We start from the raw sequence: 22,863 nt of genomic DNA, 5'->3' as shown, positions 1-22,863 counted from the left end.
AAACCTTCTTTCAATCTGTGAGTTTAAAAAAAGGATCAGATTGCTCTTCACTGTTCAGATGATAATAGGTGCTCTCTTGGACCAAAACCCAAGCTCATCCCTGCTCCCTAATTGGAGGCAAAAATTGCTAATAGAAAAACAATCAAAGGTCTCTCTGCTGCTCTCTTCATTATCTCAAATACAATCCCTCTAGTGATACAGAATCGTATTACCTTTCATAGTTAGCCCCGATTCACACAGGGGCGGCACGACTTGCAGGTCGCCTCAGCGAGGCGACCTGCAAACTACTTCCGAGGCGACTTGCAAAACGACTTCTGCATAGAAGTCTATGCAAGTCGCCCCCAAAGTAGTACAGGAACCTTTTTCTAAGTCGGAGCGACTTGCGTCGCTCCTATTAGAACGGTTCCGTAGCACAGAACGGGAGGCGACTTGTCAGGCGACTAGGTCGCCTGACAAGTCGCCCCTGTGTGAACCGGCATTAAAGAGGTCAAATTACTTTATAAAACCAGTAAATGTAACTTTTTAAGAAAAAAGTTACATTGAAGTAGATGCACTAAATGGCCATTCATGTGTAGAAATGGTGATATTGCCAAAGGATTATTGCAAAATACCACTGGTATGGCTTGTATTGTGCTATGGTATTGTAATTTTTTAATATTAATGTAGCAAGGCCTCCGGCCTCCTTCAGTCTACTGAGAACCTCCAGGGCCAGAAATAGCTGACATTCTTCTGTATGTGGTGGGTTGTGAGGCATAGTGGGTGTAAGGTGGATGAAGTTATTGGGCGCCAGACACTTCTTGAATGCAAAAGAGATGTTTATTTCTCTTACAAACTTTTGTGGGAAAGAGGGTTAGGGCCAGGACACCCTTGTATAGTTGCAAGTTCAATTAGCAAACTCAGAGACTTCAATAGGACAGCACTGCAGGGAAAAGCCTCCAGCAAGAAGCCACATCTGCACGTGCAGGAATGCTGTCTCCTTTGGCAACAGTTTTTAACAGTTCCTAACACAAAGTGTAACAGTTCTTTCACCTTCCCTACAACTTCTCCTTGTAGTTTTTCAGCCCACTGAGCTCCCGGTCTCTCACTAGACCCACTGATTCACTGTCACTGAAGCCCTTGAGCTCCTCCAATCTTCACGGTGGTATCTTCCTCAAGCATCACCCCGCCTCTCTGCTGGGTCCCTAGCTTGGCACTCCCGATACTTCTCAAGCTTCACCCCAGTTGCCTGCTCCGTCCCTAGCTTGACACACAAGGCTGCTCTGCAAGCGTCGCCTCCACTGGCTGGGTCCTTGACTTGATCACCGCCTGAAGTTTCCCAATTCTCCACCATGCCCGTTCAGTGAGAATACTGCTCTGGTACTTGCTCCTTAGTGGCGACAGCTTCCCTTCTACCTCCGACCACTGACAGGTTCTACGGCCGGCAGAACCGTCACTTCTGGTTGAACTGCAAGCCGCAGTCCCAACCTTGTGCTGCTCTATTGCATCTGGATAGGCCCTCAGGCAGCATAGCAGCCAGACGCCCCCAATCTCTGGCCTAGCAGCCCGGGGCACATGACACACATCTACCCAGACAGCCGTTTAGGTGGCACAGAACCTCGATCACCGGACTCCAACCGAACACATAGCTTCTCCCAGCAAGCTAAGGGATCCAAGAAAACCCCTGCCCATTGGATGAGATACCCCACATACCCATAACCTGACCTTGAATTGCCCTTTTCATATCTAGTACCACCAAGTACTCAGCCACCTAGTGGTAGAAGAGAAAAGTGCAACATGTCCAAACTTAGGGAGAAATCAATGGATCTCTAACAATCAACCAGGATAGCTACTCCTGGCAAGTAAATTTGTGAGGAGCATCCCTGCCTAAACTCCAGGGTGCTACATTACATTTATCCCGGCTGATAAGAGTGCTATACTCATAAAACGTAATGGAGAGATCCCCCAACTATGATTAGCAGATGTTCATGTGAAGTGACAGGAAGCCCATATGATGCTCTGATTGATCATCCCAATAAGATCAGATTCCCCTTTGTATGACCAACTATAATCTCATCTATTTTACTATGTAGAAGACTAAATGTAATATAAATATTTAGAAAAAGATTTTACAAAAAGAATATTTCATATCTGCTAAAAGAGTATGAAAAAAATCTAGAAATTAGACAATATAGATCGTGAATGAAAAAATTATTACGATTGAGCTGTTCAGATCTCCAAACCTGTAAATCAGCTTACATTGCTGGGCCAATAGACTGCAAGCAGGAGATTCCGCACCCCACTGCTGGTTTACACAAAGTAGTGAGAATGCTCCTGACATCATTGACCTAATATGGGCACATGGCCATATTAGGCCAATGACATTGATCTATTATCGCCAAGTGGTCAATAATGTCATGAGTATCCCTGCCCCTTTGTGTTAACTAGCCATGGGGTGTGGAATCTCCTGCCGCAGATGATTGGCCCACCATTTTCAGCTAACTTCAGGGTTTAGTCTGAGCCCAAGCTTATTATTATGCATATTAAAGTGTATACTATTATATTTATACTTAGCCCTATTTTTACCTTTGCCAGACTACTGGAGTATTGTGTTACCACCTGTGTTGTATTAAAGAGCAGAGCCTGCACTTTTTCTATGGGAACAGGACAGAATCTGTAATAGGCACCAGTGCTTCTACGGGTTAGTATCCCCCACAATTATTGTCTCAGTCAGTCCTGTTGTACTCACTGTAATTCCTTGATCTGGCTTGTGGTTAGAGCTTCCATCAGATCACTGAATTGAGAACCCTTCAGATTGTTCCAGGACAGGTCCAGTGTCCTCAGTGTCTTGTTATTTCTTATTCCAGAGGCCAAGTGGGGGCAGGAACTGTCTGTCAGGTGATTATAGGACAGACTGTAAAAGAGAAGAATATCACCAAAAGAAATGTAATCTGTCCCATAGCAATAAATGCAACTATTCTCTAAATCGGGGGTCTTCAAACTTTTTAGTATGAGGGCCACATTGTATATTTTAGAAATAATTGTAGACCAAAAAAAGTCCCCATCAGAGTCCCCTCCTTACATCCAATCTCCATCAGAGTCCCCGCCTTACATCAGGGTTCCCATCAGAATGCCCTCTTACATCAGGGTTCAAATCAAAGTGCCGCCTTACATCAGGTTCTCCATCTGAGTGCCACCTTATATTGGGGTCCCCATCGCAGTCCCCCCTTACACCAGGGTCCCACTCACACTGCCACCTTACATCTGATTCCCCATCAGAGCGCCACCTTAAATCAAGATCCCCATCACAGTCTCCTCTTACATCAGGGTTCCAATCAGAGTGCCACCTTGCATTAGGGTCTTAGAGTGCACCCTTACATCAGAATCCCCATCAAAGTGCCCCATTACACCAGGGTCTGCATGAGCATTCCCCCTTACACCAGGTTCCCCATCTGAGTGCCACCTTTACATCAGGGTCCCATCAGAGACCCCCTTTACATCAGGGTCCCCATCAGAGACCCCCTTTACATCAGGGTCCCCATCAGAGACCCCCTTTACATCAGGGCCCCCATCAGAGCCCTCCTTTACATCAGGGTCCCCATCAGAGCCCCCCTTTACATCAAGGTCCTCACAAAAGTCACCTCTTACATCAAAGCCCCCCTTACATCAGGGTCCCCATCAGAGCCCCAACTTACATCAGAAGCACAGACCATTGGCAGCCTCTGCTGACAGATGCAGACACATTGGCTATAGTTTCTAGAGCGAACTCACAGGGTCTAATGAATCCTGGACAGGATAACACATTAGGCATTTAGCCTTCCATTTGACAATGTATTGCTCAAATGTTTATGCAAAATCTTAAAACTGATTTTCATGTTTCCTGTGACTGTAGTTCGTTTTGACCAAGCTAATCCAAACAAACAATTTCCTTCACTAAGTGCTTGCAGTGTCTCTAAGCACTGTATGTGCAGTACATTAAGCCTCAGCTACATACAGCACACAATGCTGGGTTCCGACTGTGAGACAAAGACTTCTCGTCTCATACCCGAAACAATGCAGGGCAGTGCAATGAGTTGGTCTGAGCAGCACTCAGCCATTTATAGGCAGCTTTGTATTCTGTGAATGGATACAAAGCTTCCTCTGATTGGGTGAGATGGAGTGGTGGGCTGATGACGTCACACTCAGCCAGTCAGAGGAAGCTTTGTATTCATTCACAGACTACAGAGCTGCCAATGAATGGCTGAGCACCGCTCATACTGACTCGCTATTGTTTCGGGTGTGAGACGGGAAGTCTTACACCCAAAACAAAAACTGATGGGGGTTACAACCCTCCTTTACTCTATCCAAAATGACAAAAAAGTTTTTCTCTTAGTTCTACTTTAATGTTTGACTCTGTTCCTGTGTATTTAAATTAAAGTCTGCATTTAGTCATAAATGAAAACAATCAGCACAAGGAACCTTACTTACAGTCAGTGGGATGGGTGCTGCTTGTGCTTGTGCTGCTGGCTCCTCTATTAGCTGAAATCCTCCTTCATTGATTCCCCCTACCGCACCCAAAGATTGTTAGAAAAGGAGCCGATGGAGTTGCACAAGCACTCATTAAGGGTGCCCCATTATGCCTGCCTTTTCTGCCCAACTCCTCCATTCATAGAAGTCATATCATAGTTTCTATGAATGAAATATGATCTGTGAAATATGATCTGTGAATGGAGGAGGTCCACCTCCTCTATTCAATGAAAGTACCAGAAAACGTGGCTCCAAACAAGAACATCACATTAGGGAATATTTCAAGTCACATATGCATACAAAAAACACAGGTATGCGTAGTCAACAGTTTGGGAGTCAGGAGTGGATTGATGGGTGTTTACGAAGAGAGGGGGGGGGGCTTTGGGGTTCCCCAGGTGTTCCCTACCTTATCAGAGCCCTATAGAAGGTTTGGTTTTTAACCAGGTCCCGTCCGACCTATAGCAGATTGATGGTGTCAGGAAAAGCCTTCCAGCAAGTGTTCTAGCAATGTGAAGGTTAGAAGGATGCCTGTGCACAGAAGAGCCGTCTGGTGCACTCGCATGCACAATAGCGCTAATAGCAGCTCACGGGCACGTGCAGGAGCCCGCACGCGCCTCTTGTGACAGCACTTGGCGCCAAGATGTGCTATAAAAAGGGGACTGATGCATTGCTGCCTTGCTGTTCAGTCTACAGCTTTCCTGAAGACCCCTGCTGCCCTGTTACCTGAATCTCTGAATCTATTATCTACTTGGACTGTTCCTGACTACCCTGTTTGCTGCCTGCCCCGATCCTGGCTTGGACTTATTCTTTTGGATTGCCCTTCTGCACCTGATCTGCCCGCTTATGTTTTGACCCGGCTTGTTTACACCTCCCTGCTATCTGCATCCTGCTGCTGGTCTACAGAACACCTCCCTGCTGTCTGCATCCTGCTGCTGGACTACAGAACACCTCCCTGTTGTCTGCATCCTGCTGCTGGTCTACAAAACACCTCCCTGCTGTCTGCATCCTGCTGCTGGTCTACAGAACACCTCCCTGCTGTCTGCAACCTGCTGCTGGACTACAGTACACCTCCCTGCTGATTACAGGATCCAGCCCTCTACTCCAGCCTTCCAGTCAGGCACTTGTGCCCCTTTGTACTCTCGAGCCCCTGTCAACACTACCAGGGGTTCCCGAGTCAGAGGTATACGAGAGGCCGTTCCCTGCATTCTGGGCTCTACCTACCAGGTACGTGACAGGTGGCCTGGCGGGACTCTCCTCCTTCTGGGTGGACATCATATGCGTGGCAACACAGCGCATAACCAATCAGGGTAAAGAGCCAATGGCATTGGCTCTTTACCATGTGATCAGCTGTGTCTAATCACAGCTGATCCCATGTAAACAAATGCCGGTTCTTGGCATTTTCTTTCCTCAGCACTGCCACTGTGTGAGGAAAGGAAAGCCGATAATCGGCTATCCTGTGACAGCACACATTTACACTGATGATCAGTGCCCTGATTATCAGTGCAGCTCAATCAGTGCCAATCAGTATCCATCAGTGCAGCATATCAGTGCCCATCAGTGGCGCCTTATCAGTGCAGCCTCATCAGTGCCTCTTTATCAGTGTCCATCAATGCCCATCAGAGCAGCTTATGAGTGCCCATCAGTGCAGCCTCATCAGTGCAGCCTTAGCTGTGTCTATTAGTGCAGCCTCATCAGTGCCCATTATTGCAGCCTATCAGTGCCCATCAGTGCAGCCTATCAGTGCCCATCAGTGCAGCCTATCAGTACCCATCAGTGCAGCCTATCAGTACCCATCAGTGCAGCCTTATTTGTGTCTATCAGTGCAGCCTCACCAGTGCCCATTAATGCAGCCTATCAGTGTCCATCCGTGCCCATCAGTGTGGCCTCATCAGTGCACATCAGTGAAGAAAAAAATTACTTATTTGCAAAATTTTATAACAGACACAAAAAAAGTTTGTTTTTTTCAACATTTTGGGTCTTTTTTCATTTGTTTAGCAAAAAGAAAAAAACCCAGCGGTGATTAAATACCATGAAAAGAAAGCTCTATTTGTATCAAAAAAATGATAACATTTCCATATGGGTGTATTTTTGCATGACGGCGCAATTGTCATTCAAAGTGCGACAGCGCTGAAAATTGTCCTGGGCAGGAAGGGCGTGAATGTGCCCAGTAGATAAGTGGTTAAGTAATTTTTTTGTAAGTACCAGTAAGTATACTGGTGAGTTTTTTGTTAATGAAAAACAAGTCCATGGGGTTGATTTCCTAAAGGCAAATAGACTGGACTTAATAAATGTGGTAAAGCTCTACTAGCTTCCATCATCCAATCATGTGCAAAAATGCATTTTTTTAATTTTTACTTTCCTTGCATGTATTTAGGTATTTTTTTGCCAAGTGTGAAGCTGCACCTCATTTACTAAGCTCTGAAGCAACTCCACTCCATTGTGTTGCCTTACTTCCGTGAAATATACCAATAGTTTTTTCCAGGCTCTAGCCATCGTTTGTTCGGCTACCGATAGCACAAAGATGGCTGGCCCCAAATTGATATTTGATAACCAAAGAAAGTCTTAAAATTAAGAAGCGTGAGCCAGGAGTGTCTCGGAATGGGACAGTAGAATAGATTGAGGAGTAAATTGAATACTTTGATCGAGAATCTGGACCAATGTATTGGGCAGGTCCACCAGACATGCATTACATATCCGGGGACTTTACAGCCCCTGAAGCATAATAAGGAGTGTGAAAGATGGAGGTGGGCAAGTCTGGTAGGAACCATCGGGTGAGGACCTTAATAGCAGATTTTGTAGAAGTTCTACTGATAGAGCAATAAACAGCTATGGACCAAATTTGTTGCCAATACACCTCAGATTTGGTGTTTCTAAGATCCTTCTCCCATCTAAAAATGTAGTATAAGATTTAGTTTTGCAGGATGGAGGAATGTCACATTTTCACAAGGTTTTAGAAAGAGACTACAGTATATAATGGCTGATTACAGATTGTGATCAGATCCAAGAATTGGACAACAGACAACAGAGGGGTTGTCTCCTTTACGGAATCTAAGGATGATTTTGAATTGTATTATCACATTTATTACTTATGCAGTTTTCCAGAATAATTTTGTTCCAGTCAGTCCTGTTATACTCACTGTAATTCCTCTATCTGGCTTGTGGTCAAAGTTTCCATCAGATCCCTGAAATGAGGACCCTCCAGATTGTTCTCAGACAGGTCCAATGTCCTCAGTGTCTGGTTATTTTTTATTCCCAATGCCAAGTGGGGGCAGGAGCTGTCTGATAGGTCATTATTATACAAACTGTAGAATAAAAGAAAAATGTTACCAGAGGAAAATGAATTTGTCCTTATAGGAATGAATATACCTAGTCTCTACAAGAATGGAACTCATTTTTCTTTACTGGAAACATTTAGGTTAGGTCACTTTATAAAACTTCAGTAAATATTTTAAAAGATAAAAGGTTATAATAAAGTAGACACACCAATGTTGACACACATGTAGGCTTAGTAATTAGCACTTCTGTGTTGCAGCCAGGCCAGGATGCGCTCTGCGTGGAGTTTGCATGTTCTTCCTGTCCTTACATGGATTTGTTCCCTCGCTCCAAAGACATACTGGTAGGTTAATTGGCTCCTGACTGTGTATGTTCTGTCCTGGCCCTAGTATGTGTATGAATGCATGTAAGATGGGAACCTTAGATTGTGAGTTCCTTGAAAGCAGTGACTGATATAAATATACATGTAGCACTATCCCCAAAAGGGACGCTGGATTCCTTGGGTCTTTTTCCCCACACAGCCAGGAAACAGGAATGTTCACACTCTCTTGCCAGGCTCAATAAAACAGTCCAGGGGATTTGGTTTTGTTTATTTAAAGGGATAAACTTGGATAGGAATAGGGATACTTGAGATGACCATAAATGAAGTACTTAAAATTAAGAGATGAGGACCTGCTAATGTCTTTGGCTGCTATGTACTAACTCCAACTGCGCTGCCCACCCATGGGAGTGGTGGTGCAGCTAAAGTAGCAACAAAAAGTTCCAAAACTGAAGTTGCAGGTGCAGCTTTTAGTGGTGTTGCATTGACCCACAGTAGAGGTTTTGGGGTGCTTATGGCTGCTTTGCGCTGGCTCTAAGTTGTCCCCTGGTCCCAGCCATGTAAAGTATTGTACCTTACTGTCCGCTCTATAGCATTGGGGTATGTTTAATGGAAGGTACTCAATCAGTCCCTTTAAGTAACTCCTTGAATCCAGAGGGCTTCTGCACTAGCCTTACTGCTGTACAGGCTGATTCTCATTCCCTGGATGTCTGCAGCTAGCTGAGACTGGACTGTCAAAGGGTGTGAGGCTTCCAGCTTCTCTGTCTCTCGCACATCCTCTTCTGGTCTTCCTTCTGCCCCAGGGGCAGAGCCCCTCCCAGCACAGGGGTCCCTCCAGATGACTGGACCCCAGACTCTGCTCCTAGACTGCCAGGCTCCCGAGCATCCATGGGTGGTTTCCCCACCCTCTGGGCCTTGCCTCCCCAGGGACCAGCAGGACCTCCACAAACACCCAGGCTGCAACCTCTGCTCCTCCACCCTCCAAGCTGCAGAACCAACCAGAGAGCCCCACAAGCCAGGGGGAGGCAACACAGCTACAAGCCCCCAAAGCACTGCACAGCCCAAAAACAAATCAAACCAAGCTTCTTTGCCCACAGAGGAGCCACACCAAATTCACCTACACCAGCAACCAGGAGGGTGCCACATACAGTATGTGAAGTGTTGTGTAAATGTCGTAATAAATAAATAAATGTATTGAGATAATGATATCTCCATTCAAAGGCTTACCATAAAATACCACTGATATGACTTGTGCCATAACCTCCTCGGTGCATAAATCAAATCCACACACAGTGTGAGGACAGAGTCAGCATTGCTAGTAATAAAACGGAATGATTTTTATCTAATATTCTATTTATCTCTGTAGATAGGAACTCTGCACTCATAGGAAGTAGTGGGAAAGGAAAATCCCAGGCACTGAATAGTGGACGTGCAGTAATGGGGAGATCCCAAAACTGAGAAGAGAAGAGAGTCATGTTTGATAACAGGAGGCTCATAAGAAGCTCTGCTTTGCCCATAACATTGAGATTTCTTCCATGTGTGACCTCTTATAATCTCATGGAAATCTTAATGGAATATAAGATTTTAGGGTGGTTGTAGGAAATGACAATTTGTAGCTGACAGAGTATGGTAAGATCCAAGAATTAGTCTGGTCATGCACCAGTAGAATTTTGTTCCTAAATTTTTATTATCAGATCATTTGTTCTATTTTCTAATGGATAGTGGAGTAAAATATATTAGATATTTCTTTTCCACCATAGTGATGAGAAAGTTTGAAGGATCAGGATGAAATTCTAACAATAAATGTGTCTTTTGTTCAGGAAAAATTGTACATAAAACAATGAAACCTGTTTAATAAGTCTGGGATTTCATTCAAGTAGCTCTGGATAACACTTTAAGGTCTTTCAAATTAAATTAGTCAACTCAATGATGGCAAGAAAGCATGTTCTAATGAATGTTTTTTCTATGAACGTTCAAAAAAAAAAATTACTCAAATATGGCCAACTTTCTCATATGGTGGTTCACTGCCACAACCTTTTTGGCTTGAACCACTTTACTATTGGCTATCCATTGCTTGTTTTTTTGTCCTGACTCAAAGCATGCAGAGGAGATAAAGAGAAGTGTTCCGGCTGACACCTCAACCGGCTGTATGGTTAGCAGATAAAAGCAGCCTCAGCTCACTCCATCAAAGTCACGTGTTTCGCCCCTTCCCGGGGCTTAATCATAAAGCGGGTCAAAAGGTGTTGGGGGTGTGACCTTGGAGTGAGCGGAGGCTGTTTTTATCTGCTAACCATACTGCCGGCCAATACATTTTATTTTGCTTGTGTAAATGTAAAAGTCTCCCAGGGTAATAGTGTCTCAATCAGTCCTATTATACTCACGATAATTCCTTTATCTGGCTTGTTGCCAGAGCTGCCATCAGATCCCTGAAATGAGGACCCTCCAGATTGTTTTTGGACAGGTCAAGTCGCTTCAGAGCCTTATTATTTCTTATTCCAGATGCCAGGTGGGGGCAGGAACTGTCTGTTAGGACATTGTTAGCCAAACTTTCGAAGAATAGAAGAGAAAAATGTTACCAGATTGTAACATAGCTCTACTAACTTGAACCTTGAATTGTATTGCAACTGTACTGTCTCCCTTTATATTGTAAAGCACTGCACAAATACTTGACACTAGGTAAATCCTGTATAATGTTTAAAATAATGATAAGGATACCTGAGTAGAAAATTAATTTTTCCCCTCAGAAATGAGTATACCGTATATACTCGAGTATAAGTCGATCCAAATATAAGTCGAGGCCCTAATTTACCACCAAAAAATGGGAAAAAATTATTGACCGGAGTATAAGACAAAGGCGAGAAATGCAGCAGCTACTGTAAGTGGAAAAAGAGGGTCAACAATGCCCATCTGCAGCTGTATACCTCCCTGTGTCCTGCGCATGTGTCATGTGCATGTGTCCTGTGCATATGTGCATGTGTCATGTACCTGTGTTCTGTGTATATGTGCATGTGTCCTGTGTATATGTGCATGTGTCATGTACCTGTGTCCTGTGTATATGTGCATGTGTCCGTACCTGTGTCCTGTGTATATGTGCATGTGTCATGTACCTGTGTCATGTGTATATGTGCATGTGTCCTGTATATGTGTGCATGTGTCATCTGTATATGGTCCTGTGTATGTGTCTGTGTGCATGTGTGTATCCTACCTGTGTCCTGTGCATGCCTCCCTGTGCCGCTCTGCACTGATCAGCGTATGCTATTCCTATTCGGTGGCCATTCACTGTTCAAAAGCCACACCTCCTCCTCATCAATGATAGGCAGAAAACTCCATTTCCCAGCAGTCAGCCTATCTCGGACATTTTCTCATCCTCATACCACAGACGAGAATGAGAGAATGTCCGTGATAGGCTGTACACTGACAGCCTATCACAGATGAGGAGGCGCGGCTTTTGAACAGTGAGAGCGGAGAGCCGTTCCCGAGTGCTATGTAGCACACGCTGGCCGCCGTCTGCCTGCATGACACGCTGATCGGTATAAGTCGAGGGGGCACTTTTAGCCCCAAAAAAGGGGCTGAAAAATTCGACTTATACACGAGTATATACGGTAACTATTCTCTTTATGAGGAGAACTAATTGCTCTTTACTGGAATCATTTATATTTAGATCACTTTATAAAACTTCAGCAAAGATAATTTTATACGAAAAAATGTTATAATGCAATAGACACACCAAAATTGCCATCCATGTACAAAGACTGTGATATCTCCACTCTCAGGATTACCATAAAATACACCATAAGGCCCTTGGAAGTCGGGGAGACTTTATTTTAAGATAAAACCTGCCTCATCTCTCCATCATGCAGTTTACATTAATCAATCTTATTACACACTGTCCAGCCACTGCACTATATTTGTGGCTGTTGTCTCTGAAATAATACACTCTAATTTTTATTTCAGGATCAAACCTGCCTTGTCTCTCTCTCTCTCTCTCTTACATTTCAGCCTAACCAATTACCTTACATACTGTCCAGCCACAGTACAATATTTATTAATATTGTCTTCTGAAATAATACGCTCTGATTTTTTATTTCAGGTTAAAACCTGCCTAATTTTTGCCTCTTACATCATAGTCCCAGGGGTGTCAAACTGACGGCCCTCCGGCTGTTGTGGAACTACAAGTCCTATCATGCCGCTGCGGGAGTCATGCTTGTAACTGTCAGCCTTAAAATGCCTCATGGGACTTGTAGTTTTGCAACAGCTGGAGGGCCACCAGTTTTGAACCTGTGGTCAAACTGCATATATGATGTTCAACCACCGTACAATATTTGTGGCTATTATCTCACAATTATTAAAAACTTTTTTCCAAGATAAAACCTACCTTGTTGCACACTCTTACATTGCAGCTTAACCAAGCTACATCCTGTCCAGCCCGTTTAGAATATTTGCAAATTTTGTCTTCTGAAATAATACATTTTAAATTATTTTTCAAGATAAACTCTGCCTCATCTCTCCCTCTTTTATTGTGGCCTTACCAAGCTGTTTACATAATGTCCAACCACTTTACAATATTTATAGTTTTGTCTTCTGAAATAATACACTTTAAAGTGATTGCAAACTTCAGACATTAAATCTGAACAAAGCACATATTTCTATAGTGTTTACTTGCCTCTCTCCAAAGCAAGCAAGTGTCATTTCTGTCTGCTGCCTCCTTCCTCTGCTATAACCAAGACTCACTTCTGACAAGTTTTCTTGACATCAACAACTAAAAATGGTGACAGAGGAGGGATCTCCAACTGCTTGACAGACTCATCTCTGTTCCTGTGGACTGTGTGAAGGGAGGGGTTGTCCCTTTCCTCCAATCAGTTATCAGAGCTTTTGCACAGTGTGTAACTGCAGCTCTCCACCCCCTGCATTGTGAGTCTGTAAAAAATCATTTTCATCTCTGAGTTTTACAAGGATGTACAGGAAAATGGCTGCAGATAAACAGGTATAACTTGTATAGGAGGATTTGTTTCATCTCTATGTATCACCTGAAGCCAGTCACTTCACTGGGTCTAGGCGAGGGTTTGCAACCAATTTAACTTATATTTTGGGATAAAACCTGCCTAGTCTTACCTTCTTACATTGTGGCCTTACAAAGCTGCTCACATACTGTGATGCCACTATACAATATGTGTGACTATTGTCTCTGAAAACATACACTCTAATGTGTTTTTCAAGGTAAAATCTGTCTCATCTCTCCCTCTTATACTTCGGACTAACCAAGCTGCTGCCATACTGTCCAGTCAGTGTGCAATATTTATGGCCAATGTCTCTTAGATGATACAATTTTGGGGAAGAACTAGGGGGGAGGAAATTAAGCAAATGTGGGGTTCTGGCATTTCTGTGCACTCTATTTTGACTTTTTTATTAAACTTTTAACTGGCACTGCAACAACAAAAAAAGGCTCATAAATGTATTATTAAACTGTTTTCCAGTGGCCAATTTGCAAAAAGTTGAGCACTTTATTTTTTTTTTTAAAGGTAGATATTTTTATAGCTATTGCTATGCTCCTTTCATCAGTCAATTCTGGCCTATTTACCCTTGGTAAAAAAAATCAAGCTTCCTAAAAAGCCTATTTTTTTATGTTGTAATGGATCAGATTTGGGTGCTGCTGCTGTAATTAAGCCAACAAATAATGTAAAAGTTAAAAAAGCCAATTAAACATCAAAAATATGTAATGCCAGAATATGGTGTCATTGAAGCTGTCCGTGAAAACCCTACTGTAACACCATATATAGCTTAAAGGCATCTCCCAAGTATGTAATTCAAAGGATTGGTGTTAATCCCACATTGTCCTTAAAGTTGGGTTAAAAGGAAGTCCCTCTTCCTGCTAAACAGTATTTTTTTTCTTGCATTGGTGCTACTGGCAGTGCACAGCTTCCCATGCCCTCTTTTAACAATCCCTATTAGTTATGCCTCAGCAGTGCCCAGCTCCCCATGCCCCTTTTAACAATCCTTATTCCCAATGCCTATAAGTCTTGAAAATGGCTGGAATAAATTGTACAGATTTGCCCCATAGACTTTAAGAGGGTTCAAATTTAAATTTAACGTAGGACTTAACAACCCCCCTCTGTGAACCAAACTCGGGAACACATGCTTATTAGGGATGAGTATAGTATGCCTGTAAAGTGGCACAGTTTTCCCCATGTTTAGAACAATACTACAGCAAAATGACATTTCTAAAGGAAAAAAAGTCATTTAAAACTGATCTGTAATGTATTGTCGGGTCCCAGCAATATGGATGAAACTCATTGAAAAAAATGGCATGGGTCGTCCCCCCCTCCATTACCAGGCCCTTTGGGTGAATATTAATATTATATTAAGGGGAACCCTGAACCACAATTACTTGTCCCCCGGGGCAGGACCCGGGTCCCCAAACACTTTTTATGACAATAACTTGCATATAAGCCTTTAAAATGAGTACTTTTGATTTTTCATGTTCGTGACCCATAGAATTGAATGGTGTTTGCATGTTCGTCTGAATTTTTTGCCTGTTCACAAGTTCTGGTGCGAACCCGAAGCACGAGGTTCGGCTCATCCTTAATGCTTATCCCTACAAGTTATTGTACTTAAGATAATATTAGATTTTAATGAAGTTTTATGAAAGGACTATTTCATGGCTAGTAATAGTGTGTGATACCATCTATGTTTAGGGTGACAGTCTAGAATGTACTCTTTTGAACAATAAAAACATGAAATCTGTTCAGAATACATTATTGTGCATTCATTTTACTTATGTAATGTGAACGTAAAAGTCATCCCAATTATTATTATCTCAGTCAGTACTTTTATACTCACTATAATTCTTCTATCTGGCTTGTTGTCAGAGCTGCCATGAGATCACAAAAATGAGGACCCTCCAGATTGTTCTCAGACAGGTTCAGTGTTCTCAGTGTCTGGTTATTCCTTATTCCAGATGCCAGGTCAGCACAGGAATTGTCTGTTAGGTGATTATAAGACAAGCTGTAGAAGAAGAGAGGAATGTAACCAAAAGAAAATTTGACTGAATGCCTTGCTGACATCTCCCTGCAAAGCTGACGCTTAGGAACATCTTTGTAAGCATTGTACACCGCTCATTTTTTCCATTACAATGTGAGTACCCTTTTTATCTGACCTAATAAATAGTGGTTTTAAACGGTTTCACACTATGGAATCCTTTCTTCTTATGTCCTTATGATATCATCCTGGTCCTGGTCTTGCCAAGCACTGCTGCACAGTGGCACATACTGTGACTACTCGTTACCCCTGCAGGGGATATACAGCTGGTGAGTCTCTGCACAATCACAACGCGAGACACCAGCACTGGATTAACACCTGTTGTATGCTTTGAGGAATCCCACAAAGGACGCCTTTTTTCACTTATAGTGCACCGGGGACTTACCCATATGAACTGTTTACTATCATAGAACCATTTGCATGGCACGTGTGTTTAGCACTTTTCAGAGTGACCTCTTCATAGGGCACTTGTCACTTTGTTATTTGCAACGTTTGTAGAACAACATTTTAATATTTATTTATTTAGCACTAGACACTTTAGAATTTTTTGCATGTCACGTGTGATGTATTTATTGCAACTTTGTGTTTTCTAGTGTTTAGACACAGACCGCTTCATGCTCTTAGCAGTGGTTAATACTGTTTTTTCCTTTTGAGGGAATATAGCACTAGACACCTTGGATGCGATTTATTGCACTCATTATGCTTCTCATGTTTAAATCACCAGTCACTTTAACCCACAGGAGTGGTAATAACTGCCATACATATTTCACTTAAAGGAATACACACGTGACACTTTTGATAAAACTGTATATATGCAGACATTTCTTCTGCAACTTTGGGACAGCGCCACACTCACACACTTTTCTTTTTTCACTTGTCTCTGTGCTGTTTGGCGTATTGTAAGCGGGATACTTTGTGGTATTTGCATAGTAATGGCTTACTTCTGGCGACTCGACCATGCAGCCCATCTTTCTTCAAGTGCCTCCTTATTGTGCATCTTGAAACAGCCACACCACATGTTTTCAGAGAGCCCCGTATTTCACCTGAAATTATTTGTGGGTTTTTCTTTGCATCCTGAACAATTTTCCTGGCAGTTATGGCTGAAATTTAGTAGGTCTACCTGACCGTGGTTTGGTTTCAACGGAACACCTCATTTTCCACTTCTTGATTAGAGTTTGAACACTGCTGATTGACATTCTCAGTTCCTTGGAAAACTTTTTATATCCCTTTCCTGTTTTATACAGTTCAACTACCTTTTCCCGCAGATCCTTTTATTATTTTGCTTTCCCCATGACTCAGAATCCAGAAACGTCAGTACAGCACTGGACTAAAGATGCAAGGGTCTGTCAGGAGTCCAGAAACTCATTGACCTTTTATACACACACACTAATTACAAGCAAACAGATCACTTGTGTGCATCTTATCAGGCCAAAATCACCAGGGTATGTAAACTTTTGATCAGGGTCATTTGGGTAGTTTCTGTTGCCATTATGATTTAAAAATATTAAACACAGTTCAACTTATGAGCACAACTGTATATAAGATCACATTATAAAACCTCAGTATATATACTTTTGTAAGAAAAATGTTACAATGTAATAGGGATGAGCTAGGGATGTAATAGGGATTAGCTTGGGTTTGGTTTAAACCGGGAAGGCAACTGTTGGTGCCAGGCCAATGAACTCTGGGGTGGAGGATTCCTTGCCCCATAACTGCACGAAGGGGTGAAAATGCTCATGACATGATTGACCTAATATGACTGCATAGCCATATTAGGTCAATAATAGACATGTACAATTCTTTTCAGTCCGAATACAAATTCGGACAAATTTTTGGTAATTTGGAGATTCGGGTGTATCCGAATCTGAATGAAATAGTAACGAATTTAATTGAAATCTATTAAAATTTGTTTTGTTTATTCGTTTTCTAATAAAGTCCAACTTTCAGAAAAATTAGAATTCGGATCAGTCGAAAAACGATCGAACTGTTCGAATTTTGTGTGTAGAAATAGCTGGTTGTTAAGCAGCAGGCCAGGAAGCTGGCCGCCCGTGTCCTTCACAACCACGAGTCATCATCTGTCGGCAGGCTTCCCCACTGACAGATGAATATAAAGATAAAGAATGCCCGGCAATAGAAAAATGTTTAGAGAAACACGCCAAAATAAAAAAACGGTGTAGGGGTCCCTCCCAAAATCCATCCCAGGCCCTTATCCGAGCATGCAGCCTGGCAGGTCAGGAAAGAGGGGGGACAAGTGAGCGCCCCCTCCTGAACCATACCAGGCCACATGCCCTCAACATGAGGGGTGGGTGCTTTGGGGCAGGGGGTTCTGCAACCTCCACCCCAAAGCACTTTATCCCCATGTTGATGGGAACAAGGGCCTCTTCCTGACAACCCTGGACTGTGGTTGTTGGGGTCTGCGGGTGGGGGGCTTATCGGAATCTGGAAACCCCTTTAACAAGGCCCCCAGATCCCGACCCCCCCATGTGAATAGGATGTCACGTGATGTCAGAAGGGGGCAGTGCCACTGGGTGACATAACCAGGTGGCCCTGCCCCTTGCCTATATAAGAGCTGTCAAAGCCGAAGAGAGGGCATGCGGCGGGTAGCCTCGTAGGAGGTGAAGCGCTTTTTGACAGTTTTCTATTTTTCGGATCAGTGGGCGTCGTGATGGACGATGGATGTAGACTGAGGGACATTTTTTTTTCTTTTAATAAAGGATTTGTCAAAAACTGTTTCCTGTGTTTCTTACTTTTTGACACTTTTTTGGTGAATGGGTGCGGGTACACTATACCCATTCACATGCTGGGGGTTGGGATCTGGGGGCCCCATTGTTAAAAGGGACTTCCAGATTCAAGTCCCAGGGGTTTAGGGGCGCCTTAACCGGAGGATTAAGAAGCATCACCCCCTGCATAAAGTTTCGGACCAAAGAATGCAAAGCAAGTGGCCATTGAAACAATACTGATAAGGCCGAGACCTGGCCTATGATGGTACTCAAGGCCAGCTTCATCTCTAATCCTAATTGTAGAAAATCAAGAATTCTACCTATGACATATTTCCTGGGATGCCAACCCCTGGATTCACACCAGGATACATAAGCTTTCCAGCTTTCCTAATCATTCTGAAAGCTTGCTTCCTTGCATAGATCAAGGTAGATATGACAGGACCTGAAAGCCCACGACTCTTCAGAACGTGGGTCTCAATTGCCAAACCATCAAATTTAGCATTTGTAAGGCAGGATGGAACACTGGACCTTGAGTTAACAGGTCTGGGCGTACCGGTAGGGTCCACGGGGAACCCACCGTCATCCTTACTATTTCTGCATACCAAGTCCTTCTGGGCCAAGCGGGGGCCACCAGAAGTACTGACTTCCTTTCCTGCCTGATCCTGCGAAGGAGTCGTGGCAGTAGCAGAATAGGCGGGAATGCATAAATCAGTGAGAACCAATGCCACGGAATCACCAACGCATCCGTACCGCATGCAAGGGGATCCCTTGTCCTTGACACAAATCTGTCTATCTTTTTGTTGAATCGGGATGCAAAGAGATCTACATCTGGGACCTCCTTTTGAGCAGCTCAGCTCCAGGTGCCTCCCTGATGATTGACATAAGCCACTGCTGTGGCATTGTCGGACTGGATCCTGACCGGGCAACCCTGTAGCCTGATAGTCCAGGCTTTTAGGGCTAGGTATACCGCCCGCCCGGATCTCCAGAATGTTGATGGGTAAGGTCCTCTTGGTCTTGGACCATAGCCCCTGGATCACAAACTGTTCCAGAACTGCTCCCCAACCTGACAGACTGGCATCTGTTGTTACCACCGTCCAGGTAACAGGTAGAAAGGATTTCCTCTTCTGCAGATTTTCAGGTATGAGCCACCAATTGAGGCTCTGACGCACCGCATGTGACAGGTGCATCGGAAAGTCTAATGCCTGAACCTTCTTGTTCCAGGCCGACAGAATACTGTGTTGCAGTAGTCTTGAATGGAACTGAGCATAGGGAACTGCTTCGAATGAAGACACCATCTTCCCCAGCAGCCTCATACAAAGGCGGACAGATGGACCCTTCTTGGTCCTGACTGTCAGAATCAGCTCCCTTAAAGCAGTGAACTTTGCCTGAGGAAGAAATACTTTCTCCTGGCTTGTATCTATGATCAGACCCAAATACTCCAGTCTTCTTACTGGTTTTTAGGAAAGATCTTTCTAGGCTGAGGATCCAACCTAGATGTTCCAGATACTTGACCGTGGTCCTCAAGTTCCCTTTCAAGGAAGCTACCGACCGGTCTATCAAGAGCAGGTCGTCTAGGTATGCTATGACAGTTATACCCTGAGCCCTTAATCTGGCCAGAGGTGGAGCCAAGATCTTTGTGAACATTCGAGGTGCAGTGGCTATCCCAAAAGGCAGAGCCACAAACTGGAAATGGCGCCCTCCTATCTCGAAGCGTAGAAACTTCTGATGAGAAGAAAAAATGGGCACATGTAGGTATGCATCTCTGATGTCTATCGATGCCAAAAATTCTCCTCCCTGCAGGATGGAGACTACTGTCCGAATTGATTCCATGAAGAAGGACTGTATCCTTAGGAATCGATTCAGATCTCTTAAATCCAGAATGGGTCTGACATCCCCATTTAGTTTTTGGACCGTAAAAAGGTTGGAATAGAAGCCCAATCATTGATCATTTGTGGGAACCACCATAATGACCTCTTGCGACAAAAGTCGCTCTAACCCTAGAAGGAGCGACTGCTTCTTCTTTGGGTCTCTGGGGACACTTGATCGGAGGAAACGAGGAGAGGGGAATTCTTGGAACTCCAGCTTGTACCCTAAGGTTACCGTGGAGATTACCCATCTGTCCTGGAAGTCCTCCTGCCAGAGCCTTGAGAACTGTAGCAGTCTTCCCCCCACTCGAGCGAGCGGGGGGCGCCCCTTCATGAAGAGGCCTTAGTGTCTTGTCTAGAAGACTTCTTCCCCCAGGACTTCTTTTGTCCCTGGGGTTGACTCTTGTTTCTTGCCCCAGACAGAGGAGCCCGTCGTAAATGCCTGGAGGCTGAAGCCCTTGGAGCTGGGGAAAGAGTCCGTTTGAAAGAGGGACGCTTACTCATCTTCTTAGCAGGTAAGAGAGTGTTTTTCCCACAATAGATTCTCTTGATATAGTTATCCAAGTCTTCTCCAAACAACCTTGCACCACGAAAAAGAAACCCAGCCAAGAGCTTTCTACATGATGCTTCGGCTGACCAATTTTTCAACCATAAGATTCTACGCATATGCACTAACCCAAGTGAAAAGCGAGAGGTTTGCATGATAGAATCTCTGATGGCGTCAACAACATAACATAAAGCCGCTGGAAGGTTAGCAAACCCCTGGGCCTGTTGTTCAGGTAAAACTTTGATGACCTGCTTAACATGCTCTCTTAAGTATTGACAGACTCCAATCGCTGCTACTGCAGGTTGGGCCGCTGATCCTGTTAAGGAAAAAACATCCTTTAATAAGGATTCCATCTTTTTATCCACAGGATCCCTGAGCAACTGAGCATTGTCTACAGGACAAGTCAGATTATTATTTACAGAGGAAATGGCCGCATCAATGGCCGGCATTTCCCACATCTTAATACATTTTTCTTCCATAGGATAAAGTGTTAAAAACTTTTTCAGCGGAAGAAATTGCTTATCTGGGTGATCCCACTCAGAATAAAGGAGCTTTTCAAGTGAATTATGAACAGGAAATGCATGTGCTGTTTGAGAGGGTTTCAGCGACCCCAAAGAAGAGGAGGATTCCTTAACGGATTCAGGTACGGGCAACTTAAATGTGGAGCGGACCAATCCAGTAAGGATCTGTACTAAGACTTTCTCCTCTTGGGAAGCCGAAGAGGGTCCCTCTCCACCTTATTCCTCCGAAGAGGAATCATCCGTCCTATCCTGATCCTCTGAAAGGGATTCGTCTCCTTTATCCCAGAGCTCCTCTGCTTGAGGGTCTTGGGAAACAGAGGAAGGTCTAGTGCGTTTTCTTCCACCGAGTGAAGATGTAATCACGGCCAGTAATCTTTCCTCTAACCCAGTAATGGTTGAGGAAAAAACCTCTTGTGTAATGTATACAGGGGCTGAAGTGCAGGAAGCAGGTACAGCCCCTGACCCCAACGGCTCTCCCTGGCCAGTCGTCCCTGGCCCCTCCGGGGTGGAGGATGTAGCAGACAGGGGGTCCTCAGAACCTGAACGAGATCCCCTAGTGTCTCCGGTTCTGGGGGTACTTGAACCTCTTCTACCCATAGTGCAAAGCAACAAGGTGTGAGGTATCCAAAATGAACACTGACTGCTGAGTGATGTAGTCTGGCAAAAGCCTTGTTACCAAATGCCCAGTCCGGTGTTACCTTAGTAAATGCAGCCTAGGAGAATGCCTGTGTCCCACCTTACATGCGACTGTCAGCTCTGTGTCCCTCCAAGGCTCAGAGCACCTGTAAAGTGTGCTTTAAATGGCCATGCTTCTGGCACTGTGGGCGTCTAAGCACGCTGACGCTGTGCTGATGCCCCGCCCCCCCTAAGCCACCCCCCCTTTGTTTTTTTCAAAAAACGTGCGCTTCCCGCGCGAGCCTGACCCTTCCGAATAAGCATGGAGGAAGGCTAGGGGTGGAGGAGGAAGGAGAGAGGTCGGCAGCGATGGGGCCTGCATACCTGCAATGGCGGCCTGGCGGCGGCAGCGGTGGTGACAGTGCGGTGTAAAACCGCCTTACAGCCCACTTGCGGCCTCCCCCTAGCCTGGGGGGAATATCCCAGAGGAGAAAACCCCCCATCCCATCCTACCTGGAGCCGGTCGGAGGAGCTTGTACAGCGTCGAACGCTGAGACAGAAATCAGCATGAGAAGGTATGTGCTCTTGACAGCCCCCGGTGGTCACAATAGGCATAGCATGCATTTACCTTAAAGGAGAAAACCTACTAGAATTAAAAATTCTGTGGAATCTCCTCTTACCTTATCCAGCCGCAGGGTGCTGTATACACAGACCCAATCTTCACCTCTCACGGTGGGCTCCGTTTAAAAAACCGTCAGAGACTGGGGCCCCCTACAAATAGGGGGATCCTGCAGTTCTGGCCCTGTAAAGCACCCAGCCAGAAATTAGGAGATTTAAAGCCATTTTCTGATCTGCGGGGTCCAGCTCTCTAAAAAGAGAAGCGTTACAGGTAAAACCTCGTTTCTTCGGACACGAGGCCCAGGTACCATCCAATTCGGCCATGAAAGGACACTTTGAATGGATCCGGTTCGCCTGGCTTGCCTCAGTATAGGATATCAGGATATTCCCTTTGGAGCTTCAGCACAGGACATCTATACACGTCCAACACCTAAGACACTGGCATAAAAACTGAGGTATCCCTGGAAGGGGAGGGATTATATAGGGGGTTGAACTTCCTGCTTAGGGTGTGACCAGTGTCCAATACCTAAAGGTACCTACATAACCCATTAGTTATTACTGTGGCTCTGTGTCCCGTGATGTTCGAGAAAAAAATATATATTTCACTGCAAACTAGACGAATTGTGATTGTACACTACATAATTATTTCATTACTACCCTATTAAACTCTCAGAGAAGAGCCTTCACATGTAAAGTTCTGTTGGTTCACCTTTGTCTAGATTGTCCATGCTGGTTCGCTGGACACCTTTGTAAATGGCCTACTCTTGAGATTAGGGTTGCTACTAGTATCGGTATCAGTGGCGATACCGAGCATTTGCAGGAGTACTTGTACTCCTGCAAATGCTCCAGATGCCTAATCTGATACCTG

At 44.3% G+C, this 22,863-nt stretch overlaps 1 protein-coding gene across 1 annotated transcript in view; it reads right to left on the bottom strand.

The window, feature by feature from the left end:
* Positions 1-22,863, bottom strand: part of LOC141121877 (NACHT, LRR and PYD domains-containing protein 3-like) — a 55,530-nt gene that overhangs the window by 6,948 nt on the left and 25,719 nt on the right. Inside the window, exons 9-12 of the mRNA XM_073611638.1 lie at positions 14,912-15,076; positions 10,456-10,620; positions 7,620-7,784; positions 2,726-2,890 (exon numbers count right to left, since the gene is read on the bottom strand). Coding sequence (XP_073467739.1) covers positions 2,726-2,890; positions 7,620-7,784; positions 10,456-10,620; positions 14,912-15,076 — 660 coding nt within the window. The remainder of the gene's footprint in view (positions 1-2,725; positions 2,891-7,619; positions 7,785-10,455; positions 10,621-14,911; positions 15,077-22,863) is intronic.

The sequence above is a fragment of the Aquarana catesbeiana genome, linkage group LG01 (genome assembly GCF_042186555.1).
Source record: "Aquarana catesbeiana isolate 2022-GZ linkage group LG01, ASM4218655v1, whole genome shotgun sequence".
NCBI classification, from domain to species: Eukaryota; Metazoa; Chordata; class Amphibia; order Anura; family Ranidae; genus Aquarana; species Aquarana catesbeiana.
The sequence above is the reverse complement of the archived record's forward strand: the minus strand, read 5'-3'. Positions and strand labels throughout refer to the sequence as shown.